The sequence below is a fragment of the Pelobates fuscus genome, chromosome 7, assembly GCF_036172605.1.
Source record: "Pelobates fuscus isolate aPelFus1 chromosome 7, aPelFus1.pri, whole genome shotgun sequence".
NCBI classification, from domain to species: Eukaryota; Metazoa; Chordata; class Amphibia; order Anura; family Pelobatidae; genus Pelobates; species Pelobates fuscus.
Genome location: NC_086323.1, coordinates 31058438 through 31075658, shown reverse-complemented (window position 1 = coordinate 31075658; position 17221 = coordinate 31058438). Strand labels below are relative to the sequence as shown.

Below are 17221 nucleotides of genomic sequence, written 5' to 3'. Positions count from 1 at the left end.
CAGAGGATTTTTTTGCTATTGGGTTTAATTCTAAACAGCAGTTCTGGGGAAAGGTACCAATACAGGAGCAATCAGCAGACATTCCACTGGTTTCCATGGTGATTGGGGGGTATATGCAAATAAGTCTCCAGAAAGGCTTTTTAGAAATAACTCTCAATGCTTCTAGTTTTAGGTCCTCCGGATTCTGTTTAAAACTAAAAAGAATATGAAAAAAATACATACAAGTCAATAAACACGAATTGCGTATTGCAGTGTTAATATTTATATAATGCACAACGTTAACATGTCAAATGCAATAGCAGTATGCAACTTAACATTCGCAAGTAATTGAATACACTGCAGCAAAAACAAACAGTAAATAGTTTTCCTTTTTTTTTATAAAGAAAACAGCTTGTTCAAAAAGAGACTTACATTTCAAAAAGAAATGAATGTTCAAAAAAAAAAAAAAATCAATAAACCCCCCCTCCCCACCAAGATTTAAAAACAGAATATAATTTCTCTATTATGTAATAAGAGAGAAGAAACAATATTGGTGGTATACATACAATGTCAGTTATAAAAAGCAGTACTGTTTGACGTTAATATATAAAAAACATACATTTTTAAGTTTACTTTAACCTTAAAGTGACATTCCAAACACCAAAACCACTGTGGGTTTTTGGAGTGGTAATGATGCTATGTAGTTATAGGTTTAGTCCCTTTGGGTTTTACCAATATGTTTTAGTTATCTGAAAACAAAACAAAGGGGAGGGGGGCGTAATTAGGAAGGTTCATTTCATTACGTATCCTGGGCAAGCAGATTTGGCAGCATCTCTGCCAACTGTTGGTGGTTTTGTGGGGCAAATAGAGTTGATGTGGATTCAGTGCACCTGCCTTTGTTTTAGAGGTCATGTTAGGAAATGGTTTTTGACTGAACTTTATTTAAATAATTTTTTTTTTTTTTTTTTTAATCACATACAAAAAAGTAACACCAGCACCTGCTTTTGTTGTATGTAAAAAGTTACACATATTTAGAGTGCCAGCTCTTAAGACTACTCAGGTGTGGCACACACGAGGGCTGTGCTGATGTGATCAGAGATGTTAAATATAACAATAAATTTCTACCAGGAAATCCAGACTCTGTGGGTGTGCAGGAGATTTAAAAAAGGGTGGATTTGAAAACCATTTTTAAATGTATAAACATGGTTGATTTTATTATAGTTTATATCAAAAAGAGTTTTAAAGGCAAACAAGGCACACATTTTTACATTTTCCAAAGTGATAACGATTCTTCAGGAACAGTAACTGTAAGTCCAATAATCGCAGACAATCCCTTGCATGCTTTTATATGGCTATTGTGAAAAATAGACAAATAAGAGCCAAATACAAGTATTCAATATAAACCGCAATACTGCATATTTTACTTGGGGATGGAGTCATACACAAGAACTGTACAGAGCTGTACTTACGATTTGGACTCCATAACATAGGGGTTTCTCTGAATTCCAAAATACAAAGATTATTGAATAAATTATAAAGGCCCCCCCAAAAAGAGGGACTGGCTTTATAGAAACTGTGGGAACTGTTATCATTGTACCATAACCACCTCAATAGGCTGTGGGTGTTACAATGCTTGGAGTGTGCCATAAAGGGACAGGCTATGCATTAAATATCAGTTCATCATGGTGGAGAGATCAGGAAAAGATGCTGCCTTGGCATTTATTTTATTTCGGCTATTTATTTTAGCTTGGTAAAGCTGTGTACATCTCGCGTTTCTCTATGAGAAGTAGATTGTTGCAACTGCAATACATGCGCCATGTGTCCTTAATGCTTCTCAATAGGAAGCAACTCACTGAACGGAAGTGATAAGGGTTGAGGACTTTGTTGGAGGAGGACTGGACTGCAGTGAGGTGTCTATCTCAGCACTGGAATAAAGGTAAATGTAATAGCAAATTTTAAAAACTTCAAATAAATAAAAAAGGGAGAGCGGTATTCTAAAAACAATAAGGAATACCACATATAATAATTAAAAAATATATATATTATGAAGTTATCTTTTCAGTATAAGGATTATGAAATGTAGCCCATTATTTTATAGTCATATAAAAAAAGTGCATATTCAACAAAATGACTTGTTGCGTGTTTTCGCTAAACAGTGAACGGTGGTGAATAAACTACTGAATTTTAGCCAGGAAGACAAGACTTTTCTAATTGGTCTGTTTTGGCCTAAATTTTGCAGTTCAATATTCATTAACAACAATACACTGTTCAGTAAATAGAGACCCATTCAGTCAGGAGAGCTCACACAGTTTGTGTTCTACAAAATGGAAACCATACAAAATTAAGTGTCAGCACAGTGACATGTCATATAATCACCAGTAAACCCTTGGATATACGGTTTAATTACGGAATGTTGGCCATCACGTGTAGATTGCAGATCTCGCCAGCCTGGGCGTTTTTACTCTTATACATCATGGCCGTTGTCGGTCAGTTTAACTCTTTGATTGTCAAGAAAAGTATTGCAGAGGTCCGTGTTGGGTTACAGAAAGAGACAGAAGTTTGGGGGATATACTCATAAAAGTGAATTTAGCACAAATACAAATACCCCTTTTCGCCATTATGATATTTGCATGACCAATAACCTGTAGGGTTCCAAGTGACGGGCCTTCTTCAAACCACGGGCAACATACAGTTTTGTCAACAACGGTTAATGCTTTTATTACTGTAGATAGGATGTGTAATTGTCTTATATTAAATTATATATATTTACAAAAAGGAGAGAAACTTAAAACAAAAAGGAACAAATACAATAACAGTAGCCTTAATAAGAAATGTGAAACAGAACCTGGCATCATTTAGATCAGGCCACCGTTAATGTACGCATGGGATGAGTATGCATACGAGAGCAGGGATTGGTGTAATTCTGTGAAAAAAAAGAAGGAAAAAAAATCCCTATTGGTTTTACAGTCTTTACCACTGCTCCCAGCTAAAGTCGTCACCTCTTCCAAAAACAATAAAAAATCCAAGGATCGTAAGGAAAATAACTGCATTGCCAGCGAGGACCAGTCCACACGCACCCCATTGTATCTGAAAGAGAAAAAGACAGAACTGCTGTAGCGTTTATTTTTGTATGATTAACCATTTCAGTACTTAAAGGACCACTCTAGTGCCAGGAAAACACTAGTTTTCCTGGCAATAGTGCCCTGAGGGTGCCCCCACCCTCAGGGTCCCCCTCCCGCCCGGCTCTGGAAAGGGGAAAAGGGGTAAAATTTACCTTTTTCCAGCGCTGGGCGGGGAGATCTCTGCCTCCGATCCTCCTCCGTTCCGCCCCGTCGGCTGAATGCGCATGCGCGGCAAGAGCTGCGCGCGCATTCAGCCGGTTGCATAGGAAAGCATTTACAATGCTTTCCTATAGACGCTTGCGTGCTCTCACTGTGATTTTCACAGTGAGAATCACGCAAGCGCCTCTAGCGGCTGTCAATGAGACAGCCACTAGAGGATTTGGGGGAAGGCTTAATCCATTAATAAACATAGCAGTTTCTCTGAAACTGCTATGTTTATAAAAAATGGGTTAACCCTAGCTGGACCTGGCACCCAGACCACTTCATTAAGCTGAAGTGGTCTGGGTGCCTAGAGTGGTCCTTTAACACCTCGATGGATATATACAAAATAATTCCTATTAGCACAGTGCAAGAAACTGTTGCCTTTTGTTTATTTTTGTCCATACTTCGACCAGTATGCACATAAGATCATGGAGAGAAAAAGGGTTATATTTACTAATCACGAGTACATTTAGAATAATAAATACAAATTGAATTAACCTATCAGGATTTGGTACGGAGCAGGGGGGTTTTCTGTATTCACCGCAATTTCCGGAACACTAAATCAGACTTCATATTCTGCAGCAAGGAATTTAATTCAGGAGGGAACTCAAAGGCTCGATATTGATTAATCAATTTCTCTCCTGCAGTGTATGAATGCTACATGTTCCGTGCTGGCCAAGAGCATGATTCGTGTCTAAGAAAACATGGTGGACCTAAAAACACTACAAGGGGTATGTACCGACATTTAAATGTTTCTACAAAAAAAAACAACAACAAAAAACACCACCTTCATAAACAATATGATATATTCCAAACTATAATTATGTGTTTTGATATAAATAAAAATAAAACTAATTCAATGTATACCACCAGTATGTGGCTGGAATAAGCATGGTTTGTGCAGTAAATGTGACCAGACTAGGAAGTTGCTGACATCACCTCAAATCTTGAATTTCGCAGTGATAAAGCTAAACCAGTAATAGCAGCAGTTCCATTAATCAGAAAATAAATAAACAAACTGCTGAGCAAGGCGATTACCGATGGATCCATTTATAATTTCATGAATGGAGTTACAGGTTCACGGTAGGGACTTTAAGAGAAAATAATTGCATGGTTGGGGTGGTATACTAGCCAGCACTGCAAATGGACCAGGAGGGATATTTTAATTTTAGGGCTGTAACTAAAATGTAATTTGGAAGAACAATGTGTCATATATGCACCACTGATTTCTAAACATAGTTATTGTAGTTTAAAGACACATTGCTGTGACTATTATTGCCGAGCTCTGTTATACATGCAGATATACAGACAATAAGGAGATCCATAAAATGGGCCACACATAAGGACTGTCAATCCAAACTAGGGACATTTGGGAGGTATGACGTGAACCAGGAGAAGAGAAGCAAAAACAGGGGACCTCCTTTCACCATGATCTCTGCCACGACCATATTTTGCTACGGTGTTTGGAATAATCCTTTACAGAACTTGCTGTAGTTGTCATTTTGATGGGAGTGCCTTGGCACCCGCCCCCCAAGTAATTAGTCAAACCGTTTGAGAACATATTCACAACTCACTTAGGTCCTGTCAAAACACTTGCCGCTGCCTCCTCTGGGGCGAGAAGCTCCTGAAAGAAGCTTATACCAGCGCCACTGAGCTAAGAACATCTGTGAAGGGCCATCCCTTTGACCTACCATGAGAGCTCCAGGCATGTCTGGTACAGCATGATGTAGTGGTGATGGTGCCTGGAGTGTTACTTTAAGAATGAATGACGGGATAAATGTAACACTGAAAAGTATTGAGCTGAATGATTCCATAATTATTTGTTACATAATGTCATTTAAACAGGATTAAGAATGCTCCTTCCTTATTATTCAGGAAATGTATATCCCAAAATTTCTCTCCAAGAGTCCTTTGCCAATAAATTCCTAGTAATAAAACAACGACCCAGCGGTTTATGGTTACAGATGCAATTGCTGCCAGATATGAAATGCTCTGGAAAATGTTCTCTGGAGATCTGTCCTATTTCCATGCGTATGGAGCCATTTATAATGGTTGGAGCACCATCTAGGGGATGTTTAATGTTTTCAATAAGATATATTTTGAGTTGTAAATTCAATAGATTTCATTACAGATTAAATATGCCTATTTCCATATCACTACAGCTCGCTTTTCATGGAATATCCAAAAACCTGTGTTTTAAGTTAGAGGAGGCGCACAATGAAACGATTGTAAGAGGTAGAACTATTATACTGGTATTCGCAGCAAACAGATTGGTTTTATGGCAGTAAACCACGGACGATGTGGAGGCCCTAATGCTATGCATAGAAAAATCCCCCATCTCAATTGCTGGTCCTCAGGGGCGTTGACAGCTATGACATCACAATGTTGGGAATAGTCAAGGAGACATGGATCCACAAAAACAACCACAATGTAATTTTGCATGTGCCTATAGTAATCCTACCAACAGCACAATCATGAAATGAAGTAATAAGAATATGAAGAACAGCACACAGATACACAAAAAGTAACATACAAATGTTATGCAGTGCTTAGAGGAGGATCACTGGCAGCAGCCTGATATGCAGTGCTTAGAGAAGGATCACTGGCAGCAGCCTGATACGCAGTGCTTAGAGGAGGATCACTGGCAGCAGCCTGATATGCAGTGCTTAGAGGAGGATCACTGGCAGCAGCCTGATACGCAGTGCTTGGAGGAGGATCGCTGGCAGCAGCCTGATATGCAGTGCTTAGAGGAGGATCACTGGCAGCAGCCTGATACGCAGTGCTTAGAGGAGGATCACTGGCAGCAGCCTGATATGCAGTGCTTAGAGGAGGATCACTGGCAGCAGCCTGATATGCAGTGCTTGGAGGAGGATCGCTGGCAGCAGCCTGATATGCAGTGCTTAGAGGAGGATCGCTGGCAGCAGCCTGATATGCAGTGCTTGGAGGAGGATCGCTGGCAGCAGCCTGATATGCAGTGCTTAGAGGAGGATCACTGGCAGCAGCCTGATATGCAGTGCTTAGAGGAGGATCACTGGCAGCAGCCTGATATGCAGTGCTTAGAGGAGGATCACTGGCAGCAGCCTGATATGCAGTGCTTAGAGGAGGATCACTGGCAGCAGCCTGATATGCAGTGCTTGGAGGAGGATCGCTGGCAGCAGCCTGATATGCAGTGCTTAGAGGAGGATCACTGGCTGCAGCCTGATATGCAGTGCTTAGAGGAGGATCACTGGCAATAGCCTGATATGCAGTGCTTAGAGGAGGATCACTGGCAGCAGCCTGATATGCAGTGCTTGGAGGAGGATCGCTGGCAGCAGCCTGATATGCAGTGCTTAGAGGAGGATCACTGGCAGCAGCCTGATATGCAGTGCTTGGAGGAGGATCGCTGGCAGCAGCCTGATATGCAGTGCTTAGAGGAGGATCACTGGCAGCAGCCTGATATGCAGTGCTTAGAGGAGGATCGCTGGCAGCAGCCTGATATGCAGTGCTTGGAGGAGGATCGCTGGCAGCAGCCTGATATGCAGTGCTTAGAGGAGGATCACTGGCAGCAGCCTGATATGCAGTGCTTAGAGGAGGATCGCTGGCAGCAGCCTGATATGCAGTGCTTGGAGGAGGATCGCTGGCAGCAGCCTGATATGCAGTGCTTAGAGGAGGATCACTGGCAGCAGCCTGATATGCAGTGCTTAGAGGGGGATCACTGGCAGCAGCCTGATATGCAGTGCTTAGAGGAGGATCACTGGCAGCAGTCTGATATGCAGTGCTTAGAGGAGGATCACTGGCAGCAGCCTGATATGCAGTGCTTGGAGGAGGATCGCTGGCAGCAGCCTGATATGCAGTGCTTAGAGGAGGATCACTGGCAGCAGCCTGATATGCAGTGCTTAGAGGGGGATCACTGGCAGCAGCCTGATATGCAGTGCTTAGAGGAGGATCACTGGCAGCAGTCTGATATGCAGTGCTTAGAGGAGGATCACTGGCAGCAGCCTGATATGCAGTGCTTAGAGGGGGATCACTGGCAGCAGCCTGATATGCAGTGCTTAGAGGAGGATCACTGGCAGCAGCCTGATATGCAGTGCTTAGAGGAGGATCACTGGCAGCAGCCTGATATGCAGTGCTTAGAGGGGGATCACTGGCAGCAGACTGATATGCAGTGCTTAGAGGAGGATCACTGGCAGCAGGCTGATATGCAGTGCTTAGAGGAAGATCACTGGCAGCAGCCTGATATGCAGTGCTTAGAGGATGATCACTGGCAGCAGCCTGATATGCAGTGCTTAGAGAAGGATCACCTGCGGCAGCCTGATATGCAGTGCTTAGAGGAGGATCACTGGCAGCAGCCTGATATGCAGTGCTTAGAGGATGATCACTGGCAGCAGCCTGATATGCAGTGCTTAGAGAAGGATCACCTGCGGCAGCCTGATATGCAGTGCTTAGAGGAGGATCACTGGCTACAGCCTGATATGCAGTGCTTGGAGCCGGATCACTGGCAGCAGCCTGATATGCAGTGCTTAGAGGAGGATCACTAGCAGCAGACTGATATGCAGTGCTTAGAGGAGGATCACTGGCAGCAGCCTGATATGCAGTGCTTAGAGGAGGATCACTAGCAGCATCCTGATATGCAGTGCTTAGAGGAGGATCACTGGCAGCAGCCTGATATGCAGTGCTTAGAGGAGGATCGCTGGCAGCAGCCTGATATGCAGTGCTTAGAGGAGGATCGCTGGCAGCAGCCTGATATGCAGTGCTTAGAGGAGGATCACTGGCAGCAGCCTGATATGCAGTGCTTAGAGGAGGATCACTGGCAGCAGCCTGATATGCAGTGCTTAGAGGAGGATCACTGGCAGCAGCCTGATATGCAGTGCTTAGAGGATGATCACTGGCAGCAGCCTGATATGCAGTGCTTAGAGAAGGATCACCTGCGGCAGCCTGATATGCAGTGCTTAGAGGAGGATCACTGGCGGCAGCCTGATATGCAGTGCTTAGAGGAGGATCACTGGCTGCAGCCTGATATGCAGTGCTTAGAGGGGGATCACTGGCAGCAGCCTGATATGCAGTGCTTAGAGGAGGATCACTGGCAGCAGCCTGATATGCAGTGCTTAGAGGAGGATCACTGGCGGCAGCCTGATATGCAGTGCTTAGAGGAGGATCACTGGCTGCAGCCTGATATGCAGTGCTTAGAGGAGGATCACTGGCTGCAGCCTGATATGCAGTGCTTAGAGGAGGATCACTGGCTGCAGCCTGATATGCAGTGCTTAGAGGAGGATCACTGGCAATAGCCTGATATGCAGTGCTTAGAGGAGGATCACTGGCAGCAGCCTGATATGCAGTGCTTGGAGGAGGATCGCTGGCAGCAGCCTGATATGCAGTGCTTAGAGGAGGATCACTGGCAGCAGCCTGATATGCAGTGCTTGGAGGAGGATCGCTGGCAGCAGCCTGATATGCAGTGCTTAGAGGAGGATCACTGGCAGCAGCCTGATATGCAGTGCTTAGAGGAGGATCACTGGCAGCAGCCTGATATGCAGTGCTTGGAGGAGGATCGCTGGCAGCAGCCTGATATGCAGTGCTTAGAGGAGGATCACTGGCAGCAGCCTGATATGCAGTGCTTAGAGGAGGATCGCTGGCAGCAGCCTGATATGCAGTGCTTGGAGGAGGATCGCTGGCAGCAGCCTGATATGCAGTGCTTAGAGGAGGATCACTGGCAGCAGCCTGATATGCAGTGCTTAGAGGGGGATCACTGGCAGCAGCCTGATATGCAGTGCTTAGAGGAGGATCACTGGCAGCAGTCTGATATGCAGTGCTTAGAGGAGGATCACTGGCAGCAGCCTGATATGCAGTGCTTGGAGGAGGATCGCTGGCAGCAGCCTGATATGCAGTGCTTAGAGGAGGATCACTGGCAGCAGCCTGATATGCAGTGCTTAGAGGAGGATCACTGGCAGCAGCCTGATATGCAGTGCTTAGAGGAGGATCACTGGCAGCAGTCTGATATGCAGTGCTTAGAGGAGGATCACTGGCAGCAGCCTGATATGCAGTGCTTAGAGGGGGATCACTGGCAGCAGCCTGATATGCAGTGCTTAGAGGAGGATCACTGGCAGCAGCCTGATATGCAGTGCTCAGAGGAGGATCACTGGCAGCAGCCTGATATGCAGTGCTTAGAGGGGGATCACTGGCAGCAGCCTGATATGCAGTGCTTAGAGGGGGGTCACTGGCAGCAGACTGATATGCAGTGCTTAGAGGAGGATCACTGGCAGCAGGCTGATATGCAGTGCTTAGAGGAAGATCACTGGCAGCAGCCTGATATGCAGTGCTTAGAGAAGGATCACCTGCGGCAGCCTGATATGCAGTGCTTAGAGGAGGATCACTGGCAGCAGCCTGATATGCAGTGCTTAGAGGATGATCACTGGCAGCAGCCTGATATGCAGTGCTTAGAGGAGGATCGCTGGCAGCAGCCTGATATGCAGTGCTTAGAGGAGGATCACTGGCAGCAGCCTGATATGCAGTGCTTAGAGGAGGATCACTGGCAGCAGCCTGATATGCAGTGCTTAGAGGAGGATCACTGGCTGCAGCCTGATATGCAGTGCTTAGAGGAGGATCACTGGCTGCAGCCTGATATGCAGTGCTTAGAGGAGGATCACTGGCTGCAGCCTGATATGCAGTGCTTAGAGGAGGATCACTGGCAGCAGCCTGATATGCAGTGCTTAGAGGGGGATCACTGGCAGCAGCCTGATATGCAGTGCTTAGAGGAGGATCACTGGCAGCAGTCTGATATGCAGTGCTTAGAGGAGGATCACTGGCAGCAGCCTGATATGCAGTGCTTAGAGGAGGATCACTGGCAGCAGTCTGATATGCAGTGCTTAGAGGAGGATCACTGGCAGCAGCCTGATATGCAGTGCTTAGAGGGGGATCACTGGCAGCAGCCTGATATGCAGTGCTTAGAGGAGGATCACTGGCAGCAGCCTGATATGCAGTGCTTAGAGGAGGATCACTGGCAGCAGCCTGATATGCAGTGCTTAGCGGGGGATCACTGGCAGCAGCCTGATATGCAGTGCTTAGAGGGGGGTCACTGGCAGCAGACTGATATGCAGTGCTTAGAGGAGGATCACTGGCAGCAGGCTGATATGCAGTGCTTAGAGGAAGATCACTGGCAGCAGCCTGATATGCAGTGCTTAGAGGATGATCACTGGCAGCAGCCTGATATGCAGTGCTTAGAGAAGGATCACCTGCGGCAGCCTGATATGCAGTGCTTAGAGGAGGATCACTGGCAGCAGCCTGATATGCAGTGCTTAGAGGATGATCACTGGCAGCAGCCTGATATGCAGTGCTTAGAGGAGGATCACTGGCAGCAGCCTGATATGCAGTGCTTAGAGGAGGATCACTGGCAGCAGCCTGATATGCAGTGCTTAGAGGAGGATCACTGGCAGCAGCCTGATATGCAGTGCTTAGAGGGGGATCACTGGCAGCAGCCTGATATGCAGTGCTTAGAGGAGGATCACTGGCAGCAGCCTGATATGCAGTGCTTAGAGGAGGATCACTGGCGACAGCCTGATATGCAGTGCTTAGAGGAGGATCACTGGCGGCAGCCTGATATGCAGTGCTTAGAGGAGGATCACTGGCTGCAGCCTGATATGCAGTGCTTAGAGGGGGATCACTGGCAGCAGCCTGATATGCAGTGCTTAGAGGAGGATCACTGGCAGCAGCCTGATATGCAGTGCTTAGAGGAGGATCACTGGCGGCAGCCTGATATGCAGTGCTTAGAGGAGGATCACTGGCTGCAGCCTGATATGCAGTGCTTAGAGGAGGATCACTGGCTGCAGCCTGATATGCAGTGCTTAGAGGAGGATCACTGGCTGCAGCCTGATATGCAGTGCTTAGAGGAGGATCACTGGCTGCAGCCTGATATGCAGTGCTTAGAGGAGGATCACTGGCAATAGCCTGATATGCAGTGCTTAGAGGAGGATCACTGGCAGCAGCCTAATATGCAGTGCTTAGAGAAGGATCACCTGCGGCAGCCTGATATGCCGCTGTCCATTATGTCTGCAATTTGCCCTACTCTGGAATTCTTTTGACTGGTGCCTTGTGGGTAAATTACCTTGGCAATGGACACGACACTTTGCTTAAGTTCCACCCATTGCCACAATTTGCAAAAGGTCACGCTCCTCATAAGCAAAAAAGAATCCCTACTTTTCCTTTTGTACAAGTAAAATATAAAGGGGAATTTCAAAAAATAGGAACAAGGAGAAACAGAAGGAAAAAAAGGATTACGGTTATTGAAAAGCTAAATCTTCAAAGTGAAAGAGCTGCTTTAACGCATATTTATGATTTGATCCTAACCAGCCTGCAAAGCAAAATTAATAAATCTGATGAAAAGCCTAAGGTTACTAACCAAAATGATCAGATATCACTTAATGGACATTTACGGTGTTCATTAAATAAGGGTGTGTCCGGAAAGACAATCTTTATTGTAAGAAAATTATCAAAAACAAGTCACAAAGCATTTCAACGTGTTATTTTATTTATTATTTTTTGGGGGTTTGCTGTAATCTTTCCAAGCATTATAACATTCATTGTAAGCCACCAGCGTTCCAGCACCTCTTAGAGGCTCCCACAAAATATTTAATGCGGGAGCTTGTCTTACAACTGTAATTTGCTCCATTCATGGAACAAAATAAATAAATAAATAAAACAATTAAAGTGGTCTGGGTGCAGTGTCCCTGTCCCCAAAAACTGGACTTCTGACTGATCAAAGATACATTTTTCCAATTTACAATAAAGTTAATTTTTCAATAAGGTTTGCAAAACTTGTTTAACATGATTGTGGCGAGTTTGAAGGTTAGGAGAATAAATAAGGATGTCATCTAAATAGACTAAGACAAATTAATAAATATAATCCCTGAGTACGTCATTAATAAAATCCTGGAATACAGCTGGAGCGTTGCACAACCCAAAGGGCATCACAAGGTACTCATAGTCAGGGCCGGCCTTAGGCCTTTGGGCGCTCTGTGCAAAACATCTTCTCAGCGCCCCCCACCCTTCCTGTTCCCCCCTCCCCCCACACCCAGTGTCACACACACACAAAGGCAGACAGCCACACACATACACAAACACACGCAGGCAGTCACACACAAACAGCCACACACACACACACACACACAGAAACATAGAATGTGACGGCAGATAAGAACCATTCGGCCCATCTAGTCTGCCCAGACAGGCACACGCACAGGCAGATAGCCACAAACACACGCAGCCAGTCACACACAGACAGCCACACACACACACACACGGGCAGACAGTCACACACACACAGAGGCAGACAGTCACACACACGCAGAGGCAGACAGTCACACACACGCAGAGGCAGACAGTCACACACACGCAGAGGCAGACAGTCACACACACGCAGAGGCAGACAGTCACACACGCAGAGGCAGACAGCCACACACAGCCACACACAGGCAGACAGCCACACACAGGCAGACAGCCACACACAGGCAGACAGCCACACACAGGCAGACAGCCACACACAGGCAGACAGCCACACACAGGCAGACAGCCACACACAGGCAGACAGCCACACACAGGCAGACAGCCACACACAGGCAGACAGCCACACACAGTTACCTCTGTTCCTTGTGGAGTCAGACAGGCAGTGCAGCTCCTGGATTCTGGTTGTTGGGGGAAGCAGGGACTCATTCCTGCTTCTCCTGCAGCAGTTACACGGCACTTTTAGCCCCACCCCCGCCGCAGGTAAGCCCCCCCCCGCCACTTCTGGTAATAAATGCCGTTTTCCATTCATGGTTTTCCTTAATCCTCACCAAATTGTATGCGCTCCTAAGGTCAAGTTTAGTAAAGACTTTAGCACCCTGGAGTCTGTAAAAAAAAATCAGCAATAAGGGGAATGGGGTAGGCATTCTGAATTGTGATTTTGTTCAATGCCCTGTAATCAATACATGGACGTAACTCACCACAAAAAAGAATCCTGCACCAGCAGGCGAGGATGACTTGCGTATATGGCCCTTACTCAAGGAGTCTTTAATATACTCCTCCATTATTCTACTCTCCTGTGGGGACAGAGCATAAACTGCTCCCTTAGGTGGCATAGCGCCGGGTAGTACGTTTATGGAACAGTCATATGGTCATTAGACAGAGTTTTGCTGAACACCTCCTGGTATTGTATGGGAACTTCGGGAGTTCGAGGCGTAGTAGTGGGTAATTTAATGGTGCCCACTCTCTTGGTGATGTGTAACATACAGTTCTCATTACAATCCTTACCCCATTCCAATATTTCCCCATTAGCCCAGTTGATATGAGAATTGTGCTTACTAAGCCAAGGAAAGCCTAATATCATAGGGCAAGAAGGAGACGTAATAACTTGGAATGTTATATCTTCCTTATGTAAGGCACCAATAGACATGTTAATGGGCAAGGTTTCATGGGTGATAATTGGTTGAGAGAGTGGTCTCCCATCGATAGCTTCAACAGCCAGAGGTGATAGTCTCTCCTTGATAGGCATAGCGTTACTTCTAACAAAATGAACATCAATGAAATTGCCTGCTGCACCTTTAGGGCTTTGCAGGAAAAGTTATTTTTGTCACGTATGATCATAATATTGAGGAGAAATCTATTTTTGTTATTCCCAAAGGACGTTTCCATTATGCCCGAGACCTTAAGGTTCTTAGGTGTGGTAGTTTTCCGGACGTATGGGGCAAGCACTCCTCTTCTACCGCAGTATAGGCATAGGCCTTCTTTTCTCTTATATTGTCTTTCTGCCTCCGACAGTCTAGTGACCCCCAACTCCATGGGTTCGGGTTCAGACTGTACTGGAAGGTCAGGGACAATAGGTCTGGTAAAGCGGGGTGCTAAAGGCATAGTCATACATCTGGTCTTGTTTCTAGTAGCTTCTCTGGTTCTTAATCTATTATCAATTTAAATGACAAATGTGATAAATTTGTTCAGTTTTTTGGGTAGGTCTTTGGCGGCGATCTCATCCAACTTAGTCTCAGATAATCCTTTCTTAAATGCTTAGATGAATCCGCTGTTAGTCCAGTCTACCTAGGAAGCCAAGGTGCGAAATTCTAATATGCAGTGGAGGCGTCATCCTGCCTAATGGTTCAAACATAAGTTTAAATTCCGTAAGGAATTCCTGGTAATTGTGTGCCACGCTCCTACTACTCTCCCATAATGGATTGGCCCAAGCTAAAGCTTTACCTTTAAGTTGGTTCATCAGGTAACAAATTTTAGCTCTCTCTGTGGGAAAAGATCCCAGTGAGGCCTCAAAATGATACTCAATTTGGTTAAGGAATCCCCGGCATTCTTGAATATTACCATTGAAATGCAGGGGAGGAGATATGGAGATAGTAGGTGCCTTGTGTACTATAGGTGGAGGTACACTAGGTGGAGGTGAGGCCGCAGGTTGCAGGTGCGCTGTTCGAGTAAGAAGCGTATTGAAGGCCTGGGCAAATTGATCCATGCGGTGATCATTCTCCTCTAACTTCCTTTCGCAAGCAGCTATGTGCTGACAATTCTACAGAATATATGGACCTGTCGTAATGTCAGGATTACTACTTGATCCAGCACGTAGAATTGTGTCACACCGATGACTGATGGGTAACTTAGAATGGCCGGACTAACGTACCAAAGAATAGTCAGGATACTAGCCGAGGTTAGGGGATACAGAAAGGGACACAACAATAAAGGAAAGCCAGAGAGGTCAGGGATACCTGAATACAGGGAAGTCAAAATCAAAGTCAAAAACCATAAAATAACTGTTCAGGAACGCACTCTCGGACAATTACTAGGGAAACCACGACAGAGCAATGAGGAAAGGTAATTTTGAGTTTAAATACATGCTTTACCTTTCTGATTGGCAGAGATCGATCTCTGACCCCAAAACATGCGCACGCGGCACGTGTGTGACGTCACGTGCATGCCAACGTCGTCAATCACGTGAGCGAGCGTGTGGGTATAATTTGCCATGGATCAACATGCCGCAAGTATCAGTCATGCAGACGCACGGCCGCTGGGTGTAGAGACCGCAAGGTGAGGAAGAATATGTTACACGCAGAAAGTCTGGGCTGAGGAAAATGATGAGGCCTTGTAAAGGCTGCAGACAGTAGATCTGCAGTTCTTGCAAGCTATGTTTAGATATATACCCAATGAAAACAAAAAAGCATAATTATATGCATGCATGTTTTCGTCAGGGTATATCTACTAAACGGTGAGTTTTATTTATTATGTGTTTGGAAATTGCAGTTTATATTTATCCCATAAGACGAGATATGCCCCCAGCTTACTCAGATAATAATTCAAGGGATAGGTTTGGCTAAATTTTTCAGCCAATTCAGTGCTTTAGAAGAGCTCACTATAGACACTGCAAATTCTGGATTTGTGGAAATGCAGAAAAAACTAAGCATTGTCAGAATGTCTATGCGGAGTGCGCTTGGTTTTTGGTTTTTTACTTCTACGTTTAGTTTTTGCATGTTTCTAATGCCCTGTCTATATTATGCATTACAGATAGGTATCAAGCCCAGCATTGATTTGAAACATTAAGAAAAAGAAATAAAATCCTACCACTTCGACTCTAGCTAGAATAATCGGGAAACCAAACGCAGAGACCACGATTCCAGTGGTGAAGAAGAAAGCCAGTTCTCGGCAGGCACTGCTTGCAGCATCTGTATCATCACTGAGGCGTGTGGCAATAAAATGCGGGATTGGACTGATGACATAAAATATCAAGACAAACAAAGGCCAATATATCCTGTAAAAAGAAAGAAACCGGGTGAGGTACATTAAATACAACACAGGCATATACAATGGAGGGAAAAACCAAAACAGAAAGCACACCTCTCAATAATCGGATGTACACACGAGAACTTAATTCGTGCATTCTGTTAGTGTGTCGGCTATTCCTGGTATCGACTACCCCTTAGGTAACCAGTTATTGCCCGTCGGTCTTCTAGATGTGAATCATGCTTTAAATGATTCAGTAATAAACTAAATATGTGCCTGGAAGTTTCCACTTTACTGAATTTTATTATATTCACAGACTTTAAAGGGGGCAAAAAGAAAAGGAGGGAGACGTTCAAATTCCAAACGTTAAAGACTGTATTACAGAGCTCCACGGCAAAATAATGTAAGTGACCGAGTGCGTACCACAAAAATATCCACTGCAATGAAACGTACAGTACTGTGCGCGGTGTAAGAGTGTAGGTCAGAGCTCCACAGTAATAAAACTCAATAATGTGTAGTGTGTGTGTCTTCACAGAGGACAACTGGAATAGAAGTCACAGTAAAGTGAGGTGTGTGAGAGTATATGTCTGTAAGTGTTTCCAATAAATACTTTTTGCACATTTTTATACATACTTCACTATGTATGGCTCTTTTTATCAATTTCTTTAAAGACATACCGTACTTCGTTTTTGAACCACTATCAAGACCTATATACATATACCCCAGGGGGGTGAGAGGCCTGATTTTCATTTTCGTTTGTGAGTTCAATACTTGCTTCACACTCTCATTATTATATTTAAACTGTATTACGCTATGATATATATTTTTATTATTTCAGATTTCACTATATTCTTATATTGAATATTCATACTCTGGATATATTCTCCAGGTTGTATTAATTATATGCTTATTTGAAGGTGTTTTCCACTTTTTTGCTTCTGGTGTGAGAGTATACCACATGATTAAACAGCAATAAAAAACACTCACATTAATGTATGGCCTGTACGAGTGAATCACAGAGCTCCTGAGCTATAACACTCACATTAATGTATGGCCTGTACGAGTGAATCACAGAGCTCCTGAGCTATAATACTCACATTAATGTATGGCCTGTACGAGTGAATCACAGAGCTCCTGAGCTATAATACTCACATTAATGCATGGCCTGTACGAGTGAATCACAGAGCTCCTGAGCTATAATACTC

General features: G+C 44.8%; 1 protein-coding gene across 1 annotated transcript in view; it reads right to left on the bottom strand.

Moving 5' to 3' along the window:
- Nucleotides 1–239: 239 nt before the first annotated feature.
- LEPROT (leptin receptor overlapping transcript) overlaps nt 240–17221 on the bottom strand; it is a 41288-nt gene continuing 24306 nt past the window's right edge. The window contains exons 3-4 of the mRNA XM_063427892.1: nt 15858–16044; nt 240–3066 (exon numbers count right to left, since the gene is read on the bottom strand). Coding sequence (XP_063283962.1) covers nt 2950–3066; nt 15858–16044 — 304 coding nt within the window. The 3' untranslated portion in view covers nt 240–2949. The remainder of the gene's footprint in view (nt 3067–15857; nt 16045–17221) is intronic.